The sequence below is a fragment of the Phaenicophaeus curvirostris genome, chromosome 2, assembly GCF_032191515.1.
Source record: "Phaenicophaeus curvirostris isolate KB17595 chromosome 2, BPBGC_Pcur_1.0, whole genome shotgun sequence".
In the NCBI taxonomy this organism is placed as follows: Eukaryota; Metazoa; Chordata; class Aves; order Cuculiformes; family Cuculidae; genus Phaenicophaeus; species Phaenicophaeus curvirostris.
Genome location: NC_091393.1, coordinates 91,775,693 through 91,801,160, shown reverse-complemented (window position 1 = coordinate 91,801,160; position 25,468 = coordinate 91,775,693). Strand labels below are relative to the sequence as shown.

The 25,468-nt window shown below is 38.5% G+C and overlaps 1 protein-coding gene across 4 annotated transcripts in view; it reads right to left on the bottom strand.

Annotated features, from left to right (window-relative positions):
• Positions 1 to 25,468, bottom strand: part of BICRAL (BICRA like chromatin remodeling complex associated protein) — a 46,016-nt gene that overhangs the window by 5,542 nt on the left and 15,006 nt on the right. For 2 of the 4 annotated variants that reach the window (XM_069852883.1, XM_069852882.1), the window contains exons 2-7: positions 13,932 to 13,980; positions 11,134 to 11,182; positions 10,967 to 11,035; positions 5,065 to 6,762; positions 3,333 to 3,432; positions 1,974 to 2,071 (exon numbers count right to left, since the gene is read on the bottom strand). In XM_069852883.1, coding sequence (XP_069708984.1) covers positions 1,974 to 2,071; positions 3,333 to 3,432; positions 5,065 to 6,762; positions 10,967 to 11,035; positions 11,134 to 11,182; positions 13,932 to 13,975 — 2,058 coding nt within the window. In that variant the 5' untranslated portion in view covers positions 13,976 to 13,980. Of the gene's footprint in view, positions 1 to 1,973; positions 2,072 to 3,332; positions 3,433 to 5,064; positions 6,763 to 10,966; positions 11,036 to 11,133; positions 11,183 to 13,931; positions 13,981 to 20,612; positions 20,798 to 21,735; positions 21,923 to 25,468 lie in introns of those variants that run through there. The other 2 variants (XM_069852881.1, XM_069852880.1) reach the window with 2 other exon arrangements.

Here is a 25,468-nt window from a genome sequence, read left to right as displayed (position 1 = left end):
GGAAAAGTGGGCCTCTAAGAACCTCATCAGGTTCAACAGGGCCAAGTGCAAGGTCCTGCAGCTGGGTCGGGGCAATCCCCGATTTCAGTACATGATGGGGGATGATGTGATTGAGAGCAGCCCTGCAGTTTTGGGGGTGCTGGTCGATGAGAAGTTCGACATGAGCCAGCAATGTGCACTCACAGCCCCGAAGGCCAAACGTATCCTGGGTTGCATCAAAAGATGCGAGGCCAGCAGGTTGAGGGAAGTGATTCTGCCCCTCTACTCCTCTTTTGTGAGACCTCATCTGGAGTATTGTGTCCAGTTCTGGTATCCTCAACATAAGAAGGATACAGAGTTGTTGGAACGGGTCCAGAAGAAGGCTACAAAGATGATCAGAGGGCTGGAGCACCTTCCCTATGAGGACAGGCTGAGAGAGTTGGGCTTAGAAGAGAAGGCTACGAGGTGATCTTATAGCAACCTTCCAGTACCTGAAAGGAGCCTACAAGAAAGCTGGAGAGGGACTACTCATAAAGGCTTGTGATGACAGGACAAGAGGGAATGGGTATAAACTGGAAAGGGGCAGATTTAGATTAGAAATTAGGAAGAATTTCTTCACCATGAGAGTAGTGAGACATTGGAACAGGTTACCAAGGGAGGTTGCGGATGCCCCATCCCTGGAGGTTTTTAAGGCCAGGTTGGACGGGGCCTTGGGTAACCTGATCTAGTAGGATGTCCTTGTCCATGGCAGGGGAGTTGGAACTAGATGATCTTCAAGGTCCCTTCCAAACCTAACTCATCTATGATTCTATATTCTTCCTGTATGAGAGGCATTACTGCAACCCAAGTATTCTTCAAAAGAAGCCATTCTGGATCAAAAAGTTTTTGGGTTTCAAAGTTGTTGGGCTTTTTTAGCCAACTAGTCTTACTGATGAAACTGGTTGCAGAGAGAAAGTTACTTCTGATATAAAAAAAGATTACATGAAAGCTCTTCTGAACTACAACATGGTTAGAAGGAACAAAAAAGCATATAGTACAGAGCATCCTTCCTAGCAAAGTAGCGGCAACGTAAAGCAGGTACACCCTAATGGTACTGGATGGCCAAAAAGCCCCTAGCTTCAGAGCATAAAAAGTATTCACCACCACAGCAGAACAAATATCTGATCAGCAATTACAAAAGCAGGCTGAATTCATAATGAAGAACTACTGTATCTTCTGTTCTACTTGTACATCAGCAGACATGGAAAAACATTCAGTCATACTACATTGACACATATATTTACAGCAAGGAACAAAGGTTCTAAATCAGATCCCGACTTGTCTTCTTCTGTGCCTGTGCAGTTTAGTTCCATTCACAACGAAGCTCACACTTTCAAACCTACTTCAAACCCTCATTTCTTGCTATCAGCTACTCAGTCCATGAATGTAACCACTCCCTCCTTCTTCCAGAAGTTCTTATATTATCTCTCCAAATTATAGCACCTCCTCTACCAGCCTCAAACCATGGACACAGTGTGAAATTTTTGTAAATAGTTGCTATACATACAAGAAATTTTGGTGGTTAAAACCCAACCAACCTAACCAAAGACACCAGGGGAAGAAGACAAAGCAACAAAGAATAAAAACAAAAACCAGATGGAACTTTTCTGCTACTTCTTACACACCACTCCCTCACAATCAGCTAGAGAACAGCCAAGTTTGTATAATGACCAAAGCAGGTTTAACTTATGACCAACTCAAAGAACCACTATGTCATACGAAAATATCTGCAGGGAACAGTATAGTTAGACTCCACTTACTCAATTACATCTCAAAACAGGGTTCAGAATAATTGGCAAAATATTCAAGGTTTATTATGTCAAGGTAGAATCTGTTAATATACTCTTAAAAAGCCCTGCAAGGACTCCTAGGTTATCAATATGGAGCTGAAATATCCATAACTTCACTAAAATTTTAAGTGAAAGGGAAACATAAAAAAAATAAGCATTCTTTACCTGTATACTCTGTTGAACTGATGATGACCCTATTACTTTTTCTTGTGGCTGTGCATTTCCTAGCGACTGCTGTATGATTTTTCCTCCAGAGTCCTGTCCTATAAAAAAATAGTTTAAGAAGGCACTGTCATCCTAAGCAAGAAGAGAAAAATATCACTTATTTATCCTGACCCTTTTACTTGACTTTTTAGCTTCTAGGTGAAAGATATGTCTCTCATGCCTAAAAGCATTCATGCAACTACCCTGAGGAGAAACTGGCTCATAAAAATGAAACGGGAGTGGTATTTTGTGCTGCAAACTACAAAAATCCTCAGATATAAATAATCTCCTACCACAGCACTAAAATGTAAGAAGAAATTTAAGTACCCTGAGTATAGCATCCCAACAATTTACTGAAAATCATACAGTACATTTTATCAAGCTTTTCAATGCTAGCCCTCTCCCAAGATTATGAACTCAGCTTTTCTAGAGCTCCTGAAAGTATTTAAACAGCAAGCACCATAACTTTTTTTTTCCTAAATTTTTCTAGATGGGTAGACTTCCTCCGATTGCCTTTATCAGGAATTCAAACAGCCTCTTATCAGCTATGCTACCTTACCACAAACACAAATAAGAATTTACTATTTTTTTTCCCCTCAAAAAAACCATACTGTGCTGATTGTAGAGAACTGCCTGGACAGCTCACACATACCAGTACACAATAAAAAAAGTGCAGGTAGATTATGGGACTTTATTCAAAAGTGTTGTTTAATACAAAGAGAACGCGAAGGTTACCATATTTTTCTGTTTGCTTTGAATATTTTATAACTTGGTATTGGTTCTTCTTTTAGAGGCATGGTGCTGCTTGAAATGCCCACTATTTGCCATGAATAATGCATTAACTATTCTAACTGAAAGTGAACCATTAAAACCAAACTGAGTGATCACAGCCTGCACATAACCTTGTAATCGCTATTCTTTTTCCTCTGTATCTCAAGCAGCCATCAAAGACAGGGTCTAGGAGTCTTAAAATGTTTAGCAGATGCCCCTATTTTGAAAATCAGTTATTTCTATCTTCCTAAGCTGAAAAAAAAAAAGAAAAAAGAAAGAGGGCACAATTTTGGATTTTAGATGAGAGAAATAATTTTTTCATTTTCACTTTTCACACTTCAAAATAAACTGTCATCTTGTGAAAAAAAAAATAAAAGCACACATTCAATACTGAAGAATTTAGTTTATGTTCTTCTAAAAATAAAATTCTGATAACCTTTAGGACCCTATCAGCCTAAGTCATCAATGCAAGTCTGACAGTGCAAAGAACAATCAATTTCTGTGGCTGGAAAAAAATAAGAAAATTATTTTAAAAAGACCTTAGTTGACCTGATAGTGTGTTGCTCAGAAGACTTGTTAGTTGAGGCTGTCTCAAATTATCCTGTGTCTTCGAAGCGGAACCTGGTGATGTCTGGTTCATAGCTTTCTTCTGTGCCACATACATTCAAAAAAATAAAAAACAGTCAAATATTTTCTGAGAGCTTTAATAAACAGAAAGGGAAAAAGCAAAAAAGGCAACTAAAATTCAGTTCTACACACACTTTTTCAATCTGATACTTTTAAGTGGTGAAATTTCAGACATCTCAATTCCTCCTAAGTTCAAGAGTTTTCTGAAGTAAATCAGAGAGGAATAAAAATTACACTAATAGTACAAACATACACCAGTTATGTTCTGAAAAACCTGTGATTTACCACTACAAGTGGCCCCTGAAAGCTCTGCTTCTTAGACTCTCAAAACTTCAAGATGACCAAGCAAGCTGTCTCCATGACAAAAACAAACACGGTGGAACTCTCCAGTGTTTAGAGACTGAATGATATATGGCTTACAACACCATGCAATATTTAAAATTCAAGTACAAACAAACTAAAGAGATCCTGGTAAACAGTAGAATTTTTCCTCTGTAGTCCCCATGTTCAGCTTTGAAATCTCAGCACAAAACCAAAATTATCTTTTACAGCAGTAAGAAATATTATGCTTTTACAACTGCTGAGACTCACTGATCCATCACTTATCCTACAAACAGGAAGATGTAGACACACGATGATGAAGTCAGGTAAGCCTCAAATTACTCATCTGCAAACAAATGTTATGACTGTGCTGGCAATTATGGCAAAGAATAAAACATGTTTGTCCTTATTTTCTAAGTACACATTATTTTCTGAGACACATTATTTCACTGCCCATTTTGGTCTTGGTTAAAGAATTCCGTTAAACTTTTGGGAACAGGGAAAGACAAGTCACTGATGTTAAATACCGGCAGAGTTTGGAAGCTCACTTATGAAAACAGATGAACTTTTTGAATATATACTGCAGCTGCATCAACTGGACAAAAAAAAGACCAGTTCTCACCTTAAATCAAGAAAATTTTAATTCTTACTAATTAGATGTGAGAAAACATTTTTTTTTTAAATGTTGTGCTTTTATAAACTGCTTTAGAAGACACTTCCTCTTATAGATTCTAAGAAACACCCCTTGCCTTGTTTCTGTTTCAGATTTATAAGCTTCTAACTGCTCCAGGCAAGCAAAACTATGGTGGGCAAAAAATAAAAAAAGTTAAGTTTAACAGACTAATCTTGCATGCCAAGAAAACAAAAAGAAATCCAGGAAACCTTTTAATCTCTAATTATGTCAAACCTTGAAAATTCATGCATAGTTTTTAGTGGACTTGTCAGTGCCAAGATCATACATGAGCCTTCACATCTGGCTCTATGGTTAAGATTTTCAGGAGGCTTATAGTTGTGTACATGTTACAATGTCCATTCCTTCAAACAGGACCAGAAACAGATTAGTGCTAAGCAGTTTTGAAAATATTACTATAAACAACCAACAAAATCTTGTGAATTAACGGAAGTGACTTTCACTCAGTGAAAGACTTCAGAAAATACCGGGAGAAATGCTGTCTCTGGGTCACAGTTATTTTCAGCACCTCCACATTTCTAGTGATACAAACTAGCAGAATTAATGTTCTCTGTATTAACACCAACTTTAATACTTTGCTAACCAGATTTTAACATAGCTTAGAGGCATTTCTCTGGCTATATTCTCATGCAGCTTTCATACCTGACCAAAGGCGAACTGTTGTGTTACTCCAACTGATGTGTGACTAAAGGTGCTCACAGATTTGGAAGAGGATGCTGGAAGACGATGAGATGCACTGACAGGAGCTTGAGTTCTGTTCTGCGTGAGCTGATCTCCAGTAAAGTTTCCTCCTGATGCGACAGACTGAACTGATGGTCCCAAGCTAGGATGTACTGAACCAGAAGAACTTGCAACAGCAAATCGATTAGAAGCTGACACATTTGAGACTGTAGACTGCCCAGGTGACATCGTAGTAAAACTCGATCTACCTTGAGAAACATTAGCTTGACTGGGTGACAGATGCAACACTGTTGGTGATGCCTGCTGCAATGGCACCTGTCCACCAACAATTTGTGAAGTTCCGTGATTTACTATAACTTGGTTTCCAGGAGCTGTGAACGTCTGGCCAGAAACAAGCTGAACAGCTGTGTTCTGATTATTCAGCATCTGTCCTGAATATGACTGGTTGGCTCTTAGCATGTTTGTAGAATTCCTGTTGAGCATTACGTGCTCGGCAGACACTTGGCTAGGAACCAGCTGGGAAGGCTGAGTTTGAAGAAGTTGTCCATTTATGGCCTGGACATGATGAACTGAATTAGAATTAACGGATAGACTTGTAGGTATGAGAAACTGGTTTTGAGGTGCATGAGGCTGCCCCATAGGTGAATGGATAACAATACTACCTCCAGCATTGCTTACTGTCTGAGGTGTAACTGATTTTCTTGTATTTTGCTGATTAACAATATTAACAGACATATGAGGACCAACTACTGAACTCTGAGGTGAGTTTGCAGAAGCAAAAGGAATTCCTTGCTGTACGTGATGTTGCTGTATTCCCAAGTTATTCACATTGTAAGCAGTCTGCTGACCCATCTGGACAGGCTTTGGTTGGATATTAATGGGAACTTTGTTAGAGTTTGGTGCCAAACCCCTTTGAATGATGATATTATGGACAGGCAATGATGTCTGAAAATTTGTGCTGTTAAACGGAACAGTTACAGGTTGTGCTACTGGACTTGAATTTGAGTTACCAAACAGTGAGTTACCATTCGGAGTCTGTCTATGAACCAAGAGGCCACTACTCATGTTTGCAGGTGTTTGTTGCCCATTGCCTTTCAGTATAATCTGAGATCCATCAAGGTTATTAATGGTCATCATGGAAGGCTGATTACTGAATGAACCAATTAGCTGTATCTGCCCAGAACCACTAATCTGGTTGCTATTAGACAAATGCTGGCTGGGAACACTAATTCCAACATGCTGCATAAAGCCATGTTGTACACCGACTGTATTGCTTGCAAAAGATGCTCCAACAGGTTGCTGTACCACTTGAGTAACTCCTATAGGTTGCAACGTCTGACCTGAGTAATTAGAAACATTAGAAGCCTGAGTAAAGGATGCTGATGAAGAAGGATGAAGCTGAGCTTGTGCAAACTGTTGGCTAGAACCTACACTGGCATCCAAATACGCCTCTTCTGCCAAAGTCTGTTCAGTAATATTGGCCTCCTGCAAGGACTTCTGAAGAATATCAAAAGGCTGATCCTCCGTAAGATCAGGTAAAGGAGAAGATACAAGTTCATCTTCCAGAAACTGAAGGCTACTAGACAGCTGCAGTCCATCACTAGGCCCCTCTCCAAGCTGACCGCTTACACCTTTCACAGACGACTTCGGATCAGTGTTCTGAAATGCAAAGCAAGAAATAAATCATTTTTAGAAATGTCAAGCTCTACATTGATTCCCCATTAAGCTTTTTTTCACGCAAGCAAATTTCTTTGCCAAGCACATACATAAGGTGATCTTCATCCCATGCAGTGGGACACGTGTCACTTGCATCTCACTCGTTACCTCATAACAGACTGCTGGAAACACTATTTTCCTTTCACTTCTCAAATTCCCCAATTCCACAGCTCAGCTCTGCAGCTGTGCTGTTTAAAGAGGATGTGACACATTCTTGAAGTACCATTTACCCTTCCTTAAGCTGAGTACTGTATGGACTAAAGGATAAAAAAAAAAGGAGGAGTGAAAAGGCCCCCACTGTAACTCAGTTTGGGGCAAGGTTTCAGTAGCAACAGCAGTAGCAAGGGACAGGCCGGAGAAACCTGCTGATTCACTGACTTCCTCTATCAAATGAGATCCATCTCCAAAATCCTACCAGTATTTCTGTGGTCACACAGTGCAAGCTAGTAAGCATTTCACAAAGTTAAGGAAATACACTAATTCTTTGTTTAGAAAAAAATCTGGAAACAAAGCAAGAACAAAAACAATGCTACAGACTTGTGGTTTATGCTAGTAAACAGAGAACTATAAACATTGAAACCAGAGCAAATATTAAGTGGCACCTCAAATGAAAAAAATCCTTCAAACCTACATTCATAAATACCGTGATAAGGAAAACCAGAACCTAATTTACTCTCACCTACTGTCTGTAACATTTTCCTTAAAAAAAACTGTGTCCAGAAACTCTAGGCAACACACCTATCAGGTTTCTACAGGTGGAATGATGAACTTAAAGGCATAAAACTACTTGCTATAGTTAGACAGAGTACCTCTCTCCACACTGCAAAATCGCATCTCAACTCATCAAAGACAACATCCAGTTTCTTTTTAGGTCAGGATAAATGCAAAATGTGGGTGCAAAATTATCAGTCACCTTCATACTCTGAGCCTTCACTCTTTGAAGCCTGTGTGGTCTATGAAACCTTAGTCATGCTTAAAATATTAAGATAGCACTCTTAAAAACAGTATTTTCAAAATACAATTATAAAATTACAATAAACATTTTTACATTTAACATTAACTGAAAGAATGAAACTCGTACTTAAATGCCTTGACGTCTGTACCTAGTGAACACATAACATTACAACATCGGGTCCTCAACTGTACCCAGCTACCATCACACAGCAAAAGAGTCACTAACCAGTGCATTATCAGGGCTCGTAATCGTCAGATGTTGTGGAGAACTCCCTATTACATTTGTAACTTGTGTCAGTGACAATGGCCACTCTGAAATCCTTCAAGTCTGTGTAACTTAAGAGGCCTCCAGTTAACGCTGTTCCAGTTAATACTAACAATACGACTATACCTATAACTACTGATAGCAACAGTAATAATGAATAATATTACATGAATCAAGATTAACAGCTGGAAACTCTGTCATTGGAGTGAAGAATCCCAGGTTTCATTCCCTGCTTCCAGGATTGTTTAACATCCAAAAATATTTTACATGCATAAACTGGAACTGGCGATCTTCTAAGTTAACATTTGAATCACTGCTGCCCAGATTCAGGACAGCCACACAGAACACCATACTAAATCCAACAAGACATGGGCACCACTGCAACTTCATGAATCTGCTTATCAACAAGAGTCTCACCATTACAGAATCAAATAATTGTTTAGGTTGGAAAAAACCCTTAAAGGTCTTAAGAGCTTCAATTCCAACCTAACACTGCCAGACCCACCACTAAATCATATCACTAAACACTGTATCTACCCATCTTTTAAATAGCTCCAGCGATGGTGACAACCTCAGTAACCTCTAGCTCATCTCTGTACAACTTCAACTGTGTTACAGTGTACCTAACATGTCTCAGAAACGCAGGCTGAGGGCCCTCACTAGCAAGCCGTCCCTCTAACCTTGCCATGACATCCCTCCGCTTGTCTCAGGCAAGTCTGATACTATCCACCCCCAGCTTCCAGTCTAAAGCCCTGTCAATGACCCCTGCAAGCTCCTGAGTAAAGATGAACTTTCCCTTTGAGAAAGGTGAACTCCATCAGAAGCCAGTAAGCCTGGTGCCATATACGCCACTATGGTAGAACCCAAAACTGTGTCTGCCTGCAACTGAAAGGAGAGAGCAGAAAACAACCTGTGCTCCAGATTCCCTTACTAGCTGTCCCAAGGCCCTGAAGTCTGTTTTGATTGCCCTGCGACTACGCATTGCAGCTTCACCACCTCCCACATGGAAGAACAATAATGCGTAACAGTCCAAGGGCCATACCAGGTTAGGAAGTTTCCAGCAAGTTTCCTGTTCTTGCTGGCTCCACAAATATTCTGCTCTCTTAAGCTATTCTACTATACTATAACAGGAAGGTGTAAACAGTCACTAAGGACTGCCCAGGGAAACCAACCTGGAATCAGGAGAGGTGGTATGCAATCATTCTACCAGGGGGGACAGGAGGAACAGTGGGAGAATGGACACTGCTTTCTCACCCTTCAGTCAGCAAGAACTTATTCTTGTTTGTGTCGGGTATTGGCTGAGCATGCTTACCAGCTGAGGCATTGAACCCCTGCCATTGAATTTGTACACTCTGCCACTGAAAGGCATGAGACAAACATCAAGACAGTCAATTCTACTTCATGGGAGCAATTCCGAACACATACAAAGACAGAACTTTCAGTATCTGCAAAATGTTAAATGACAAAAAACTCACAATCCTTTAACCTCTCAGGGACTGTGAAATCATCTAACTATATGTAAATTTTAGACACCCCTCATCCTTCACAATTCACTGTAAGAATCCATCCAACACATTCTTCACTTAGGTTAGTGCAGGACTCTTACAAGAGGAGGAAGGGAAGAGAATACAACATTGGTATTCATTATGAAATTGCAAAAGGATGAGAACAGAGCATGAGAGGAACAATTGCTGGAGACACAAAATACCTTAAGCCATCCTAGGAACACACGCTACAAATCTCTGCTCCTCTGATCACCACTCCTCTAGATTAGCTGAAAATTGGGCACACACTATTACTGTTGGTAACACAGACCCCCACCATTATCTCAACCAGCTTATCCAGAGAAAGAACTCAACATACATTTCTTCTACAATATACATCAACGATACTAAAGGGGAAGGACAGGGCAAACACTTCACATCACACTACTCTGGTTATAGAAAAATCACTACTTCTCTACACACAGGTAAACTGTTTGCAGGATATTTTTATGCCAGTTTTAAGTTCCCCACACACCTACAAGTATATCCACACATCTGTTGGGTATACGGGACAGACAGACAGCCAAGACAATGGTACAACAGGAGGAATTACAAAGGAAACCCTACTCCATGTATTCAAATAACTGAATTGTGGGATGATAAATTAAGGGTTTTTTAAAAGACACACAAAGAAAATCAAAGAAATGAGGGTCAGAAGGGATCTCTGGAAGTCATCTAGTCCAACTTTTTACTCAAAGCAGGACTATTGCCAGTACTAGAGCAGATCAGCCTTGGCTTTATCTCCAAGGATGGGGATTCCACAACATCACTGGGTAGAACCTGGTGCAGGGCTGCAATATGCTCCCAGAGAAGAAAGAATACTGAAAACTACTTCAAATACCTAATGAATTTACAGTGAATTCCCTAACAAACACTGGAGTTGCGGAAAGGAAACATCCCAAGCTAGCTATTTAGTCTAAAGGACAAAACCATCCTTTTTGTTAATTAAAAAAAATTGCTAGCTCAGATTCTACTTAGAAATAAGAAACAAAACCACCTAAGCATACACAGGATATGTATGACTGACTAGCTTTTAAGGTCTATATTTGAGCACTACTACATCTACAATCACTAAAATTACAAGTCCAGTTTAGTGGAGAGAATAACACAGGAAAATATTTTCACTGCTCAGCAAGCTGGTTTATATATTTAGAAAACATGACTCAGCAATGCAGTATCTTTCCATTAATTCCCAACTGAAAACCCAGTGAAATACTTAAAATTTTCTAAACAGCGTGAAGTGGTCCTATGTTAGCATTCAGAATTTTTGTATGAATATGGTCAAAACCTACATCTACTTCATTCAGTTTTATAAAAATCAAGTAAAGCCATGACAGAAGCATGCAATCTCAATACAAATATAAATTACCTCCTGACCACTTACATTGGAGTTGGCGAAAATTGAATTTGAGTTGGCTACAGAATATTCTGCATTAGTCAAGTCTTCATTGCTCTAGTAAAAAAAAAAACAAAAACAAAAAAAAATCATGTTTAGTGATAATACATTTAATGGAACTTATGTATGTAGAATACACAGGGAATGCTACTTACAGATTTACCACTAGGTCCATGAAGAAAATAATTCAGCGCCTGTGGGTCCCTTAAGGGGGAAAAACAAAAAGTTACCACTTTTAGAAAACTCTTTCTGCTAATGAAGCTAATTTAACTAAGCCAGATACTGCAGTCATATAAATGAGGTTCATAGTACAAACACATTTCTTGCACTAACTCTACTGCAAAGCTGAAAGTTTATACCGTCTGAGGATCTGTTTCTGTATTCACACAATGTGCAGATGTTGGTTGTGTTTGCTGTCACTGTACCAAGGCATTTCGAGCAACAAACCACATTCATCAAAACATTTAGTTGCATTCCACTTCCTTTTGTAAAGGCATTACTCATATTTTCTAAAAATACAGTATTTTATGACAGCCTATAGTACAAAACCTAAGGAAAATACTGCCACCAAAAAACTTGAGAACTACAACACGTTAGTTTAGGAAAATAAATTTTAATGCTTGTTTAGCTAGCATCTAAGTCAAGAGGCTATTTTCAAACCTGTATCTTTAACATATTTTCTGCCACCCTTAACCTAAGTTAAAAAAAAAAAAAATACTGTTGACAAACCTGAATCTTTTCAAAAATAAATCCACCACAGAAATAACTGACAAAATATTATGAAATACAATTTTAGTATATTCATGAACTAAGCACTATCACTGAATAAAACTCAGATTAAAAATGTGGTCTCATAAGTGTTGGAAATTCGAACAAATCAAAAATGCATTTATGTAACTGCACATACAGACTAAGTAAAAAACATTTAAAGGTTGTGTTACATGGGATTATTTTAATACAACAATTATACAGCATTTTCCAACACGTCCATTAGCATTAAGGGTAAAATGACATGGAGTTTTTTGATTTTTAAATATCTTTATTGGTTAACAAGTAATAATAAAACATTTTTGAGAAGCAGATTCTCAGGTAAAAAATATTACTTCAAAACACCTCTCCTTCTCTCTTGACCATCCTAGAAAATAAGAAAGGAACAAGTTAAAGACCTTTCGGGTTTACAACTAGTCATCTAAAAAAGTACAAACACACCTCTATTCCTCGTTTTTCCACTTAAAAAACAAACCATGCATTCATGACAGTACTTAGCAGGGACTTTATGGTACAATTACACTTAGAACACTGAAGTAGTTACATATATTTTCAAACAAAAATGTCATTTTCATAGTAGATTACACTAAACTTAAACAATTAAGGAGAACACAACTCGTGATCTCATATAGGACTCTATCATACTTATGAGTTTTACTGATAATAACCAGGCCATTTAATACTAATTACACTCACTGGCTTCAAATCATGAAAAATGCAATTAAAAATGAAGACCACTTCATGACCTTAAATATTGTCTTTTGTAAGGAAGCAATTTTAGAAGGCACTTACCAAAATCAAAGTTCAGGTGGAAAAAAACCACTGGTTTCCATTCTTCTAGATACTTAAGACGGTAACTGCTGCCAGCAGCAGGAAGAACACACTAATTTTTCACACAAACACTCATCTGTATAGAGAGCACTTCATTTTCTGGACCGCCTGTGAACTTGTACCAGGATCCGCATGATTCATGCTCATGACAGAGCACTTAATTGCCCCATGCAGTCAATTATCATCTTGATGTTCTGTTGCAAGCAGGATGTGTTTTTACATGGCTACAATCAGTAACCTTGGAGTATACTTTTACAGAATATAATCGTGAGCCATTACAGGCAATGCTTTCGCTACAGCATCCACAGACTAACGTTCAAATCAGAGCAGCCACTGCTGTGGCACTTTGTCTTTTCTAAAGTTAAAGCTCTCACTGGTTTCACTGGAAGCTTTGAGTGTGTGAGAAAAGTAAAAGGTCAATTTATTCACTATATTGAAGTCAGTAAGAAATTCTTCTGTTAAGCAGAGACAATCTTTTAATAGCTGCTATGAGACTGATGTCATACTAATTTCTGGCAGAGTTCGAACAATGTATTGTATATGAAACGTTCCATTTTCTACATGTGTTAAATGTATTATAGCATATTATCTGTTCTTGAATACTGACATGACTGTCAGCCAAAGGAAGGTAATTTGTCATATTCAATCCACAAAAAATTTGCTCCTGATTCAGCTATCCTAATTATTTTTTGAGATCCCCATATGGAATTAAAGATAAATCTGTAATGGAAATAATAGGGAAAAAAAGATCATTTAAAATCCCCGATTTTATTAAAATCAAGTACCTTTGAGTAAAATGCTGATCAATTCTTGTTTGTCATGAATACTTAACAGTACTGGGTAGCGATTTTCTAACATTCTTACGCAAATATATGTTATCAGTGGAAAATAAGTATTCAGAATTAAGAATAATTTTACATTTCCCTTTAAAATGTAAGCATAGTGTTATTTAGTATCTAGTTTCACTACTCAAAAAAAATTACATCTTTATTTTTTCTTATCCAAAAAAAAGGAGTTCTTTGTAATGAAGTCTGTAATAACATCCTTGGTGATGTGTTTCAACAGTGACCTGGCATCAGGACTAGCTGAGAAGACAATACAACCTCCATACACACCCACTCCTTAGCCTCTCTTGAGGAGAATTCCAGCAAGCAGACTCTCAGGTAGCACATACCGGGATTGAAGGCTTTGTAATACACACATCTCCACATGGAGGAAATGAAGCATAGCTACTCTTTTCTTTTGCAGGTCACCTAGTCTTGAGGCAATACTGCAATACAACCACTTCTAGAAGGTCATTCTCCAAAATGATTTTTCCCAATTTTTCTGAAAAAATTGCTTAAGAAAAACTTACCCAATAAGATCAAGGAGACAGGATTCATCATCATCATCATCCATGACAACTAGAATAGAAATGGAGAGGATAAGTATTTGATACGTATCAGACAAAAGATTGCTTTCAACAACAAAACCGATTTAGAATATCTCAATATTTTTTATTAAACAATTTACTAAGCTGACAGATGTCTAATATTGGCAAAATTCTTAAATAAACCTACACCTTCTATCTCAAAATCAAATTCAGCCCCACACAATGATATACAAAATCACCTATGCTGTTTTACCATTTAGGCGGGATTTTTTAGAATTTTAAATTGCAGAAAGGCAAACGATCAACCAAACTGATTAAACAGAACTTCCGTGACTTCAGAAAAAAGTAGTAAAAAAATCAACACTGAATACAATCTCAAGATTCCAAATAAAGCACTCCTATAAGAATTTACTTCCAGCTAACCCCCATGAGGGAATAACTTGACACTACAGAACCTACAAAAAACTGCTATAAATTGATGGATACAATACTGACCAGCCAAAAAGGTAAACCAGTTGAGCTTAATATCATGATAGTGCTGCTATAGGCTAGAACCAAAACTATAGCTAAGTCATTGCAAAGCATTAAAAATAACATTATTTTCTCTCACACCCTTCTTAGGTATTGTTAGTGCCAATATGGCCATTTCTAGTTTCTCCTCATTAATACTCAAACTTAAACAAACTTGTGATGAATAGTACAGAGTTCTCACAATCCTTGTAAGTACAGGTAAGGAATCTGTTTGCATTAACCAAACTGGATGTAAGCATCCATCACTGGGTGCAAAGCATTCTTAGCCTCAAAATATCATCATCACCAACACTCGCTACCTACTCAGTCAGGTGCTGCCTATACCAAACATGTTCCACCACTCATTCCTCCAACTGCTGCTGTTCCTTTAAAGCTTCTGTTTGCGTATCTTGGTTCTCCTGTTCACTGGTAACTCTCAAGAACGTTATCTATCTGCACCTTCTCCCTATTCCTTGTCAGTAACTCTTAGCACAATTTCATCCTCCCTTATTCTCTCTGTAACGATCCCACATCTAACACACCAGTTCAGTCATCAACTGATGCTAACATTTCCTAAACCTTCGGCTACCCTAGCTTCCATTTAGCTATTCAATCTCATCTTCACAGTTATCTTCTAATTACATCAAACTGATCACTGTACATTCCATGTTTGGTTTTTTTCATAACCTCCCTTTAGAAGTCCACTACCATATTTATCGCTCAAATTTATTAATACAGTTTTGGCTTTAATTCATTTTGTTCTCTCTCCTACTTCTTGCCAAACAGAAACTCACTCAACCTGATCAGATTCACATGACTAATTTTTAAGTCTCTTTCTCTCTTATAAAGATCTCCAAAACAATTAAGACAATGAAGGGACTGGACCATCTGTTATACAAGAGGCTGAGAGCACGAGGACCATTCCACCTGGGGAACAGAAGGCTACAGGGGAATCATCTGTGTGTCTAAATGTTGGGTCGAGGGTGTAAAGAAGGCTGAGCCAAACTCTTCTCGGTATCCAGTGAGTGAACATGAGGCAGAAATTGAAACAAACAAAAAAACTCTATTTAAACGTAAGAAAAAACTTTTAATTCTGAGGGCGGTCAAATACTGGCACAGGTTTTCCAGCAAGGTAAAGAAGTCTCCATCTTTGGAGATACCCAGAATCCAGCTGGACCACAGCCCTGAGCAGCCTGCTCTAGCTGATCCTGCTGTACGCAGATACTGGATGAAGTGACCTCCAGACCAACCTTCCTACCTCAACTGTCCTGTGATTTTGTAACCTCTTCCCTGTCATTTTTCTGCACTCCTCTGATTCTGAAACTGGTTCATACTTTAGACTAGCAGAGAGTACACTGTCCTCTATACTGCATAGCCTCAATCAAGTTTTTTTCTTATATCTCCTACTCTTTAGCTAATAGAGAGGACGAAGCAGAACCAGATCACTGTACGGATCACCCAGTATCATCTCTCTGGGAGAAAAGGAAAACAAATCATGGCTACAGAGAACTAGCCCAAATGTCAACAAAAATCAGCATTCATTAGGTGATTATGCATCTTAAATTAACTTCTCCCATGAGAATTTCTCCCAGTGAGCACATCTGCTCACTGCTGCATACAGCCACCACCATGAGCACCGAATCTTGCAACACAATACTAAGGAAATAACATAATATTTTAGGACATCACAAAATTTAAATGTAAATGTGCATTAGTAGGAACAAATTAACAAGCAATTAGCATTATGTGATTAGCATTCTGCTTTATGTGCACTACCTGTGCAGCTTACAGGAAGCTGTAACTTCCTCTAGCAGCTCACGAGCAAGGTTTCAAAGACTCCTAGCCAACCAAAAGTAAAAAACAGCTCTATCAAAGTCAACAGGATATTCAATTTCACACTGCATGCCTACTTTTGAAAATCCCATCTGGTAATACTGACATCTTTATTTAAATAAAATAATTGTCTTCACTTTATCAAACCAAATATTCTCTGTGACTGTGCTATTATAAAATAAGGTTTCAACATTAGGGAAAGTGACCACATAGAATTTTGTTCAATCAGTATTCCTTTGAGTACAGAAACTAGTAACACAAATTACAACAAATTTGGTAAGTTCACCACACTCTAGAAATCTCACATATAACCATCAAAATGAAAAACATTACATTAAAAAATACTTTAAATTAATTAAAAATCTTTCAAAATAAATTGCATGAAAACATCAATGAAAGAAAATCTTGATGATAATATGCATTCTTCACTATTCATCCCTTTAGCTGAAAGTGCAGGTGGCTTTATTAGAAGAAGTTTGCTGCTTTTCCTTGTTTCACAAATATGATACAAGAAAAATCTAGTCAACATAAGGTAAACTACTACCAGTTTGCAACCCAAAGAAAAATGTTGTTTTCTACAAATACCAAGAATCACTAGCAGATCCCTCCAGAAGTGCATCTCTCTAGCAAGTTGTAACAACATTCTTGTCATCACTAGCAGAACTCTACACACACAGAAAAAGAAATATTATGCTACCTTTTCCTTTTTTTCAATTCTGGTTTACCAAAGAGCTAATCTGTATAAAACCATTACCAAGCTTTTATATAGCTCATCCATGTCCCACCACAGCTGTACACTTACAATACACAGCTCTTCCTTCTTTGAGCAGTAGTCCTGATCAGCATTTGTAGCCTAAGGGGCTACATGCTCCTGCACTTTGAAAACTGCAAATAAAGCACAGGCAGACCACTAGCATCTCAATGTCCCCACAAATGATGGCTAGGTAACACCACACTTACATGAGGCTGCACGGCAGTGCTTTTCTGAAATACCACAGGACCAAAACGCAACTTAAACAGCACACATAGGGGGTTTGCGGTCTGTGAAAGAACAATCAAGACGACGACCAAGCCACAAACCTACCTATTTATACTAAATTCTGTTCCTGTTTTGCCACACGCACCCATGATCGATATAACCACATAACTGCAGGTTTAAATATTTTTAACTGATGTGGATTTTCAATGAGGATTAGTGTCCTGTTAACTTCAGAACAGCAAGAGACGACGTGCACAATCAGATAGAGGCCTTGCACACCCAAATGCAACTACTCATTTGGTGTATTTAGAAAAGAGGGCAACTTAAGCAATGCATGACCTTGACACAGATGATCATTTTAAAGTGTGTTAATAAACAAAAGCCTGTCCTGTAGAAAAGTTTGCTGCTTTTCTTGTCAACTACCTTTTCGGTTTTTCTAAACTCAAGTTATACAAATTCCTTCCTTCTGTTTGTTAACATATAGGGGGCCAAATCAACAACTGGTGTATGAAATCAGTATAAACCTTGTTAAATCAAGACAGTTTGAAGATAAAAATTGACATAATGAGTAGAGTTAGAGAATCATGTTAACATAGCCTAGATTCGTGGGGTGTGTGCAGCAGAAGGGGTGCATAAGACAAGCCATTGGGGTGCAGGATGAAAATCTCAGAACCTCAGCAGTACACAGATACAAGTTGTAAATAAATATACATGTATTGTGTGTGCATACTCCAGAAGCTTCTACCAAGAGCAGTGCGTGATCAAAAACATCAGGAGACCACTGGCCCAGACTCTAAGATGGATCCACTTCTGGTTCTGCATTAGTTGACAGGGAATTCAGCCCATGGGCAAACGGTTTGGGTGGAGGCCCAGGTGGGTAAACTTGTCAGCACCCAGGGCCAGACAAAAGCCACATCAGAGACAGCTGGGGGGAAATACAGCTTCAGAAGAGTGACACAACCTGCTGGAGAGATGTTGCAATGTAGCCTAGCAAACCTCTAGTTATCATCACTACCTTTCTACAGGTGTATCTTTTTTCCAAATTAAAAAAAAAAATTAAACCACAAAAATCAGTCTGTGGTAAGTAGGCCAAACTCAGCCTGCTGGTGCATCCAGCTAATTTACAAAGGGCAGTCCTTACTAATTAGACACAACCAAGTGCCAATATTCCCTGTAACTTATAATTAGTAAACCCTCTACTATTTTATTTCATACCTCTGATACCACACCGGTGAGCCCAGTACATACTTCAACTTGGGTCGTATGTACTTGCGGAAGCAGCACTGCTCATCCCCTTTGGGAAATAACCGCTGAGTTCCCTTTACCCAAACAGATTTTAAGGAAAGGTGAAAATAATAAAACTGACAAGGTAATGCCAGCTATGCAGGCCAGTCCTCTGGGGGATTGTTGTTATTTGGCCTTAAAACCTCTGCCTCCTTTTCAACACTCTCAGCTGCTACAGAGCAAAGACCAACAGAAGAGGGAGAGCGCAGTCCTGCGCCACCTTCGACTCAGCTGCCTCCCCTGAGTCAGCTCAAGGCTTTGAACAGTCACCTGGAACAGAAACCTGACCTGACAAAATACACTGATCTGTCTCAACTTGGACTAGCTCCTTTATTTGGTTCTAGATTGCCGTGGGGCTACAAGGGCACTAGAGCCAGCACAAGGGAGGGAACAGAAATGAAGGAGCTGCTTAGCTAGTAGGAGGGAAGGTAGTGCTGCTTCAGCCAGCTTAAAGCAACTGTTGGACTGTAGTCACACGCAGTTAACGCGGCCACCACTTTCACGATAGCTACAAGGCAGTCAGCAAGCTGACGGAAGCAATTATTACAGTCTTCTCGGCTCTTGTGAACTCCCACCTGAAACACCATCTTCAGTTTTGCCACAACCCCCTTTAAGAGCAATATAGGAAAAGAGTGAAAGAGTCCAGCAGAGTGCCAATAAAATCCTACGGGGTTTGGAGCATGTGACACTAAAAGTCAGAGAGAACAACAAATCTCCAGTCTGGACAACAGAAGGCTAACGGAGACCAAAGAAGTTCACAAATGAGAATGCTCAAGTATCACGACTGTGGAATCACACTCTTCGGAAATTTCTGAAACTCAAATGGCCCTGACCAACCTGTCCTAACTTCTCACTGGAAGAGGCTGCCCAGGGAGGTGGCTGAGTCATCACCCCCAGAGGTATTAAAGATGGGTAAATGAGGTGCTCAGGGATATGGTTTAGCAGTGGACAGGTCTGGTTGGAAGCGATGATCTCAAAGGTCTTTCCCAACCAAACAATTCTACTAAGCAAGTTCTGTGTACAGTGGAGCACTAAACCAGGCAGCCTCCAGTGGTCCTTTCTTAGCCACCTAATTCTTCATCGCCATGCTACACCATCCACAGTATCAAACAGATGCAAGGTCTGTAACCTGCAGTCATTAAAACTGCACTTGTCCAGAAAAGAGTCCAACTCTTCAGACTTGCTTCATATACCACACATGACTTTTTTAACTTAAAGCATGGGAGAATTCAACAACACTGTAAACACTGGCTTTTAAATATAAGTTATATTCAAGCTTGTCACAATATAATTATTCTTCTTTCTCAAAGTCATTTATAATTTCATACAACCATAATACGTAACTTCAGATATAAAATAGTAAAATATTTTCACATTTTGGAAAAGCCTAAGATAGTGGCTAGTTTAGAAAACCAACATTTAGAGCAGTAATTCCCAAGAGAGTGATACAATCAACATCAGAACTCTGTAAGCCACAAGTGAATAAACTTAGCTGGAGAACTGTTGTAAACATTCACAGACTCATAACTTTCATGCAACCACACAGGATTGGTTCCTGACTGGCAGCATGCTGGCCCACGACTTCTGAGAGCTGTAGTTATAGCTTTATAAAGGGAGACAATCAAACTCGTATAGAGTAACACACGCGGTATCTGAAGCAACTACTGTTTCAGTTACAAGATATGCCCACGAATCCTCTCAAGTTCGGTAAGAATTTGTACACGTCCAGTCAGCAGGAACTCTGAGGACACTTGAGGACACATGATGGACCTGCGCCATCAAATCTTCTGCAGAATTCTGCTGCTCTGGACCATTCTCCAGAATTTTGCTCTACAATCCCAACATTAATACTAACTTTACTGTGGAATACCTGAAGAAATACATTGTCACTATAATAACCATCATCAGAACAACAAAAAACAGAAGAAATCAAATTTACTGCAATAGTCACTGTAGAGAATGGTACTGTGGTGAATTGAGAGTGCTAGACCAAGTTTATGACATTTTTATCTGTCATATCCTTTTTGAATACAGATGTAAAATAACTCTGTACTAACCCAATACAAGCATCCATCCCTTGTTAAATTACATCAAAGGATCACAGCAGTATTAAGTGATTCCACATTGACTGCAGAGGCAAAACGCCCAGAGTTGAAGTTCTTAGTCCTCCTCTCTCGCAAATTTCCATTAAGACTCCCGTTAATTTTCACAGCGCTACTATTGTGCTCAGTGTGCTTCTGAACTAGGGAAAACAAAAGATTCCATATTACCACACATTAGGTAATGCATCACTTAAGCAGCAGGCATTTCAGGTTGTGAAGGTGCTGTTGTCTAACACATCAACAGTTTTCCCCCAGATTCCTAACAAAGAGGAAGCCTCCCATTCACTGAAGGAATCTTTCCTACACAGCACAAAACCTCATTTGCATTCTTTGCAACAGAGGAGTGTAAGAAAGGAATATAAATTCAAACCCTTACTACTACATATTTTATTCTTAAGGTTCAAGTCCATGCTATTATCTTCCGAACTTGACAATCTGGGGTTTTTGTAACTAGCCAAGTATGTGTTTTACAGCCACCTTCAGAACCATGTCAAGCCATTTAATCTTAAAAAAATTGATTTTATACACATGGAATACAAACCCACAAATATTAAGAGGTAGTTCCACTCCTCCCCTCTCATTACTGTAAAAAATTATGTGCAGTGTAATAATGACAAAGTATTTAATGGAAAAGAGACAAATATTGAAAAATTTGATTGCTAATTAAAATCCCACTCTCAATTTCACTCAGGAAAAAAAACAGAAGGCACAATTATAAAAAACCTGTCATTTCAGGACAACGGGAGTAAGGAAGCAAAATTCATTTTAAAAAACTGCTTTGTAAAAACACAAGGATTTAACTACTCACTTGTAAACCATGCTGTGCTTGTATTCTACAACATGAAATTATTCCTTATAGATAGCTTACCTTCCAGAGTAATATCAACAAAAAGCAACTACTGCACTGTTGCAAAATCTACAAGGAACTGTATTTTAAAAAAAAGAACTAACAGTCAGAAATTTGGGATTTCAACTTAGTAACACAGTGCAACATGGAAGCATGAACTTCCTATATATAGGAAAATGCGTTTTCACTCCAAGATTCTAAAACTGAGGGGTGCTTTTAAGGTGAACTTACAAAGTTTGAAATCAGCTGTGGAACTCAATTTACACATCAGTACTTCAAAGACATCTGTACACAAAAGAGTACAAGAAGAAATTTGTAATTTAAAAAGCTTAGAACAATGCAAAACCTCTCTATGAAAAACTACTCCAAAAACAATGGGAGCTATTCAAGGACTCTTGATAAACAGCAACAGAAGAAACACAAAAGTGCTACCTCTCATGAACAGCTAAGCACAACAGTATGCATCTTCATGTTTCATGAACACCCAAGAGGGCAGGCAGGGTCCTTACACAATTTTGAAATACCAGACCCACATACAGAGTGGCAAATAAAAAACACACTAAAGACAACCTAGAAAAGCTTGTCTATCCAACACTTAAATCTGATTTCCCATTAGTATACCATTAAAAAAAGTCTTCATTTAAGCTGAATAATGTGGTAACTTACCAAGCTACAGTGCTATTTTAATACATTAAGAAAAAATGGAAATGTGCACTTTGATTGTTAACAGTATGCATGACAGTAAAGGTTAAACCAGCTACAGTCAAGCACAGCAAGTACACATGTGAACCCCAACTGCAGCTGTCCACAATCTGGTTTCCCTCAGACACACATGTTCAGAACTTAATTTCTAATTTATTCAATACCATTTTTCTCCTACTGCATCCTAAGCTGCTCTTGGCAACACCACAATCTTCACAAGACTTTCATCTGGAAACAGATTGTTTTACACCACATGGGCAAAATCCAGAGTAAGTTGAAGGCTGGAGGTGATGATGGTGGGATTCACCAGCACTCGGCTCAGCCCGTTTCCCCAGCAGTGACGATCTTCATCACTATGCTATGGCCTATTTTGGGCTCCGTTTTCTAAGTTGTGCCACGGCATATACAATTCTTCAGTAAACTTGATACTCATAAAGCATTTTGAAAGGTCCTGGTTTCACTCCAAATGAGGAAAAGAAGGAGACGTAATCTCAACAGTTCCTTAGGAAATAAATGTTCAGCTGCCCAAAGGAAGCTAGATACTCCTATTTCTAGAAACTACTGTATGCAGTAATGCAGACTATTAGCATACATTATTTGTACAATACAACACTTCAGGAAATGTGGGGTCAGTTGTTCAGGTGTTTTTACCTTGTTTCTAGTAGAAAATACCTGTGTATCGTACTTCTCATTCTGTATATGTAACATTCAAAGATTCTGAAAAAACACTATACAGCCCGAGAACGTAACTTCCCTATGAACTGATCATTTCTCAATTTGTAAGCCCATGCCCAATTAATAGCTTTTCATTGCCACTCTATTCCACAAGTTTCCATACTAGTTTTAAAAAAAACAAACCAAAAAACACCACAATGGTTACCTTACTACAGACATGGTTCACACGAGCAAGTATCAGCTAACAACAACTGCCAATTAAAGTTGAATGGAGATTTATACTCTTTTCAGTTATCACGTTTGGGAATTCAACCGAAATTTGAATACAACGAATGGACAGATGTGTAACTAACTCAGCACTGCAGTCCTTATCAGCACCTCCAAAACCAAACTGAACGCTCTCCACACTACCAAACTTGTCCTTATTGAAGCCAGCAGAGATTTTGCCACCTATTTCAGTGGGGGCAAGACACTTTCTGTAGGTGCCACATCTCAAAAAATCCAAGCTTCAAATCATGTCTTAAAATACCACACTCCGATCAAGTTTGCAGTAAAACTACCGTGAGCTCCACCCAAGACAAGGCATCAGATCAGACCTTGCAAATATCATCACTCTCTTGCAATGAAGTTAAAACTTTCTCCCCAGGATCCCTGCTCTTAAGACCTTCAATGAAAGAAAGGCTATTGTATTAAGTCTCCACAGTGATACGCCCACTTTCTTCTCCTTTTGGTAAGCACCCCTTGCTCAAAGTAACATTGGAAGTAGCTCTAGAACATTTCAAAACTAGTTTAAGAAAATGAATTAAAGCCTAAAAAAAACTTGGTAAGTCTATTGTGCCAGTTCATCACATTAATTTTTGCGTTGTCTAAAACCTCAGCAATATTCAAATAAAGCAAAAATAACACAGACACAGCAGTTGTTGTTTTTCAACAATAAAAATCAGGGGCAAATGAACATTTGAAAACAAAGATATGGATGATGTTAGCTTCATTACGACCTTGAAAAAACATCAGTTCAGGCCAGTGTTTATGCATTTATTTCGGTGCAACAAGGGCTTTACCAATACTGACTATTCCCACTTTGAAACTAGAATAGGTGCAGGTCACAACGAATGTTAGAATAGTTTACTGATCTTGCTGCTTTTCCTCTACTGTAAGAAAGTAAAACAAACTTGGTTTTGGAGACAATCCCCAAGTCTATGCCAGACTGAGGATGTCATTATAAAAAGCTTTCCAGCACAGATGCAGCTTATTCCAGCAGAACTTCTAGAAGAAATTATGCCAACTCTTAGACAGACTGAATTACATTATCAGGGGCTCTTATGCCTGGACTATATCTATTACTTAGACAGGGATGACACACTTTCATGCTTTCACTGCTACATCTACACTAAAAAGCACCAGTCACTAGACTTATCACAAGCCTAATGCAGCATGAAAAGGGATGATCAGTGACCATCAGAGAGCCACATAATAAAATACAACTGCAATTATGCAGATACAACTTTTCCGGAACTAATGTGGAAGTATGCCAGCAAGACTTTCAAAATACAGCTGTAGTATAACGAATGTCCAGCCAACACACCAACGCATCCATGCTTGCAAAGCTCTTCAAGTCTAGGCTAAGGACTTGCCTCTGCTGCAGAACTTTACAGATACAAAAAGGGCCTTTGGGGTAAACTGGAAATGCAGCTTATACTAGCCGCACTTTTCTCCTCTCACTACAATTAAACTAAATACATAAACTCTACTGGAAAAGGACACATCGGGGGAGCAGGAAAATTGCACATTCATGAGGTGATGTAAATACCTAGCTAGGACAGAACCATATCTGTCAAGGGCAGAACTATGCAGCACTGACTCACCTAAGGCCACGTATATACTGAGAGCATTATTAATTCGACAATACAAATCTAATATACAGTAAGAACACACTTAAAATACATAAGCATCATACCAGTGAATAAGTCAAGGTGCACCAATAAAAGCACAAACGGGCTAGCGTATCAACATGGGGAGCTTGTGCACTCCTCCACCAATGTAAAAAAGCTATGTGAAATACGAAGTACTGCTTACAACCACAAAAGAAAGAACTTTTAAGCTCAGACACAACCAAAGAAATAAATCTAAAAAGAACAGATCTGGTCTATCTAAATACCACCCACCAAAGACCTCAACTCAAGATGAGGACACATATTACTTTAACGCAAACTAGTCAGAGTAGAGAGTGTACAGTCATTTGTGAAGTGTTACACCCTGAGAGAGTGTAAGCTGGTAATTTTTATCCCTTTTTTTCCATTTCTTCATTATTTTCACAGATTACTGAAAAAATCCACACACAATCTGCCAGACATTAGTGCTTAACGGAGAAATTTTATTGTACAGAAATACACTACCACTAAAAAAAAATCCACTATCTTAATCCAAAGACTACTGTTAGCAAACATGCAAAATTACTTCAAGAAAAGTTTCATGTAACAATAAGATTTCTGAAATATGTTGACAAATACTGTACTCCACGCTCAATAAACAATTAAAAAGTTATACCGTGTGTGTTGCTTAAAAAGCTAAAATGTTAACAAAGTTA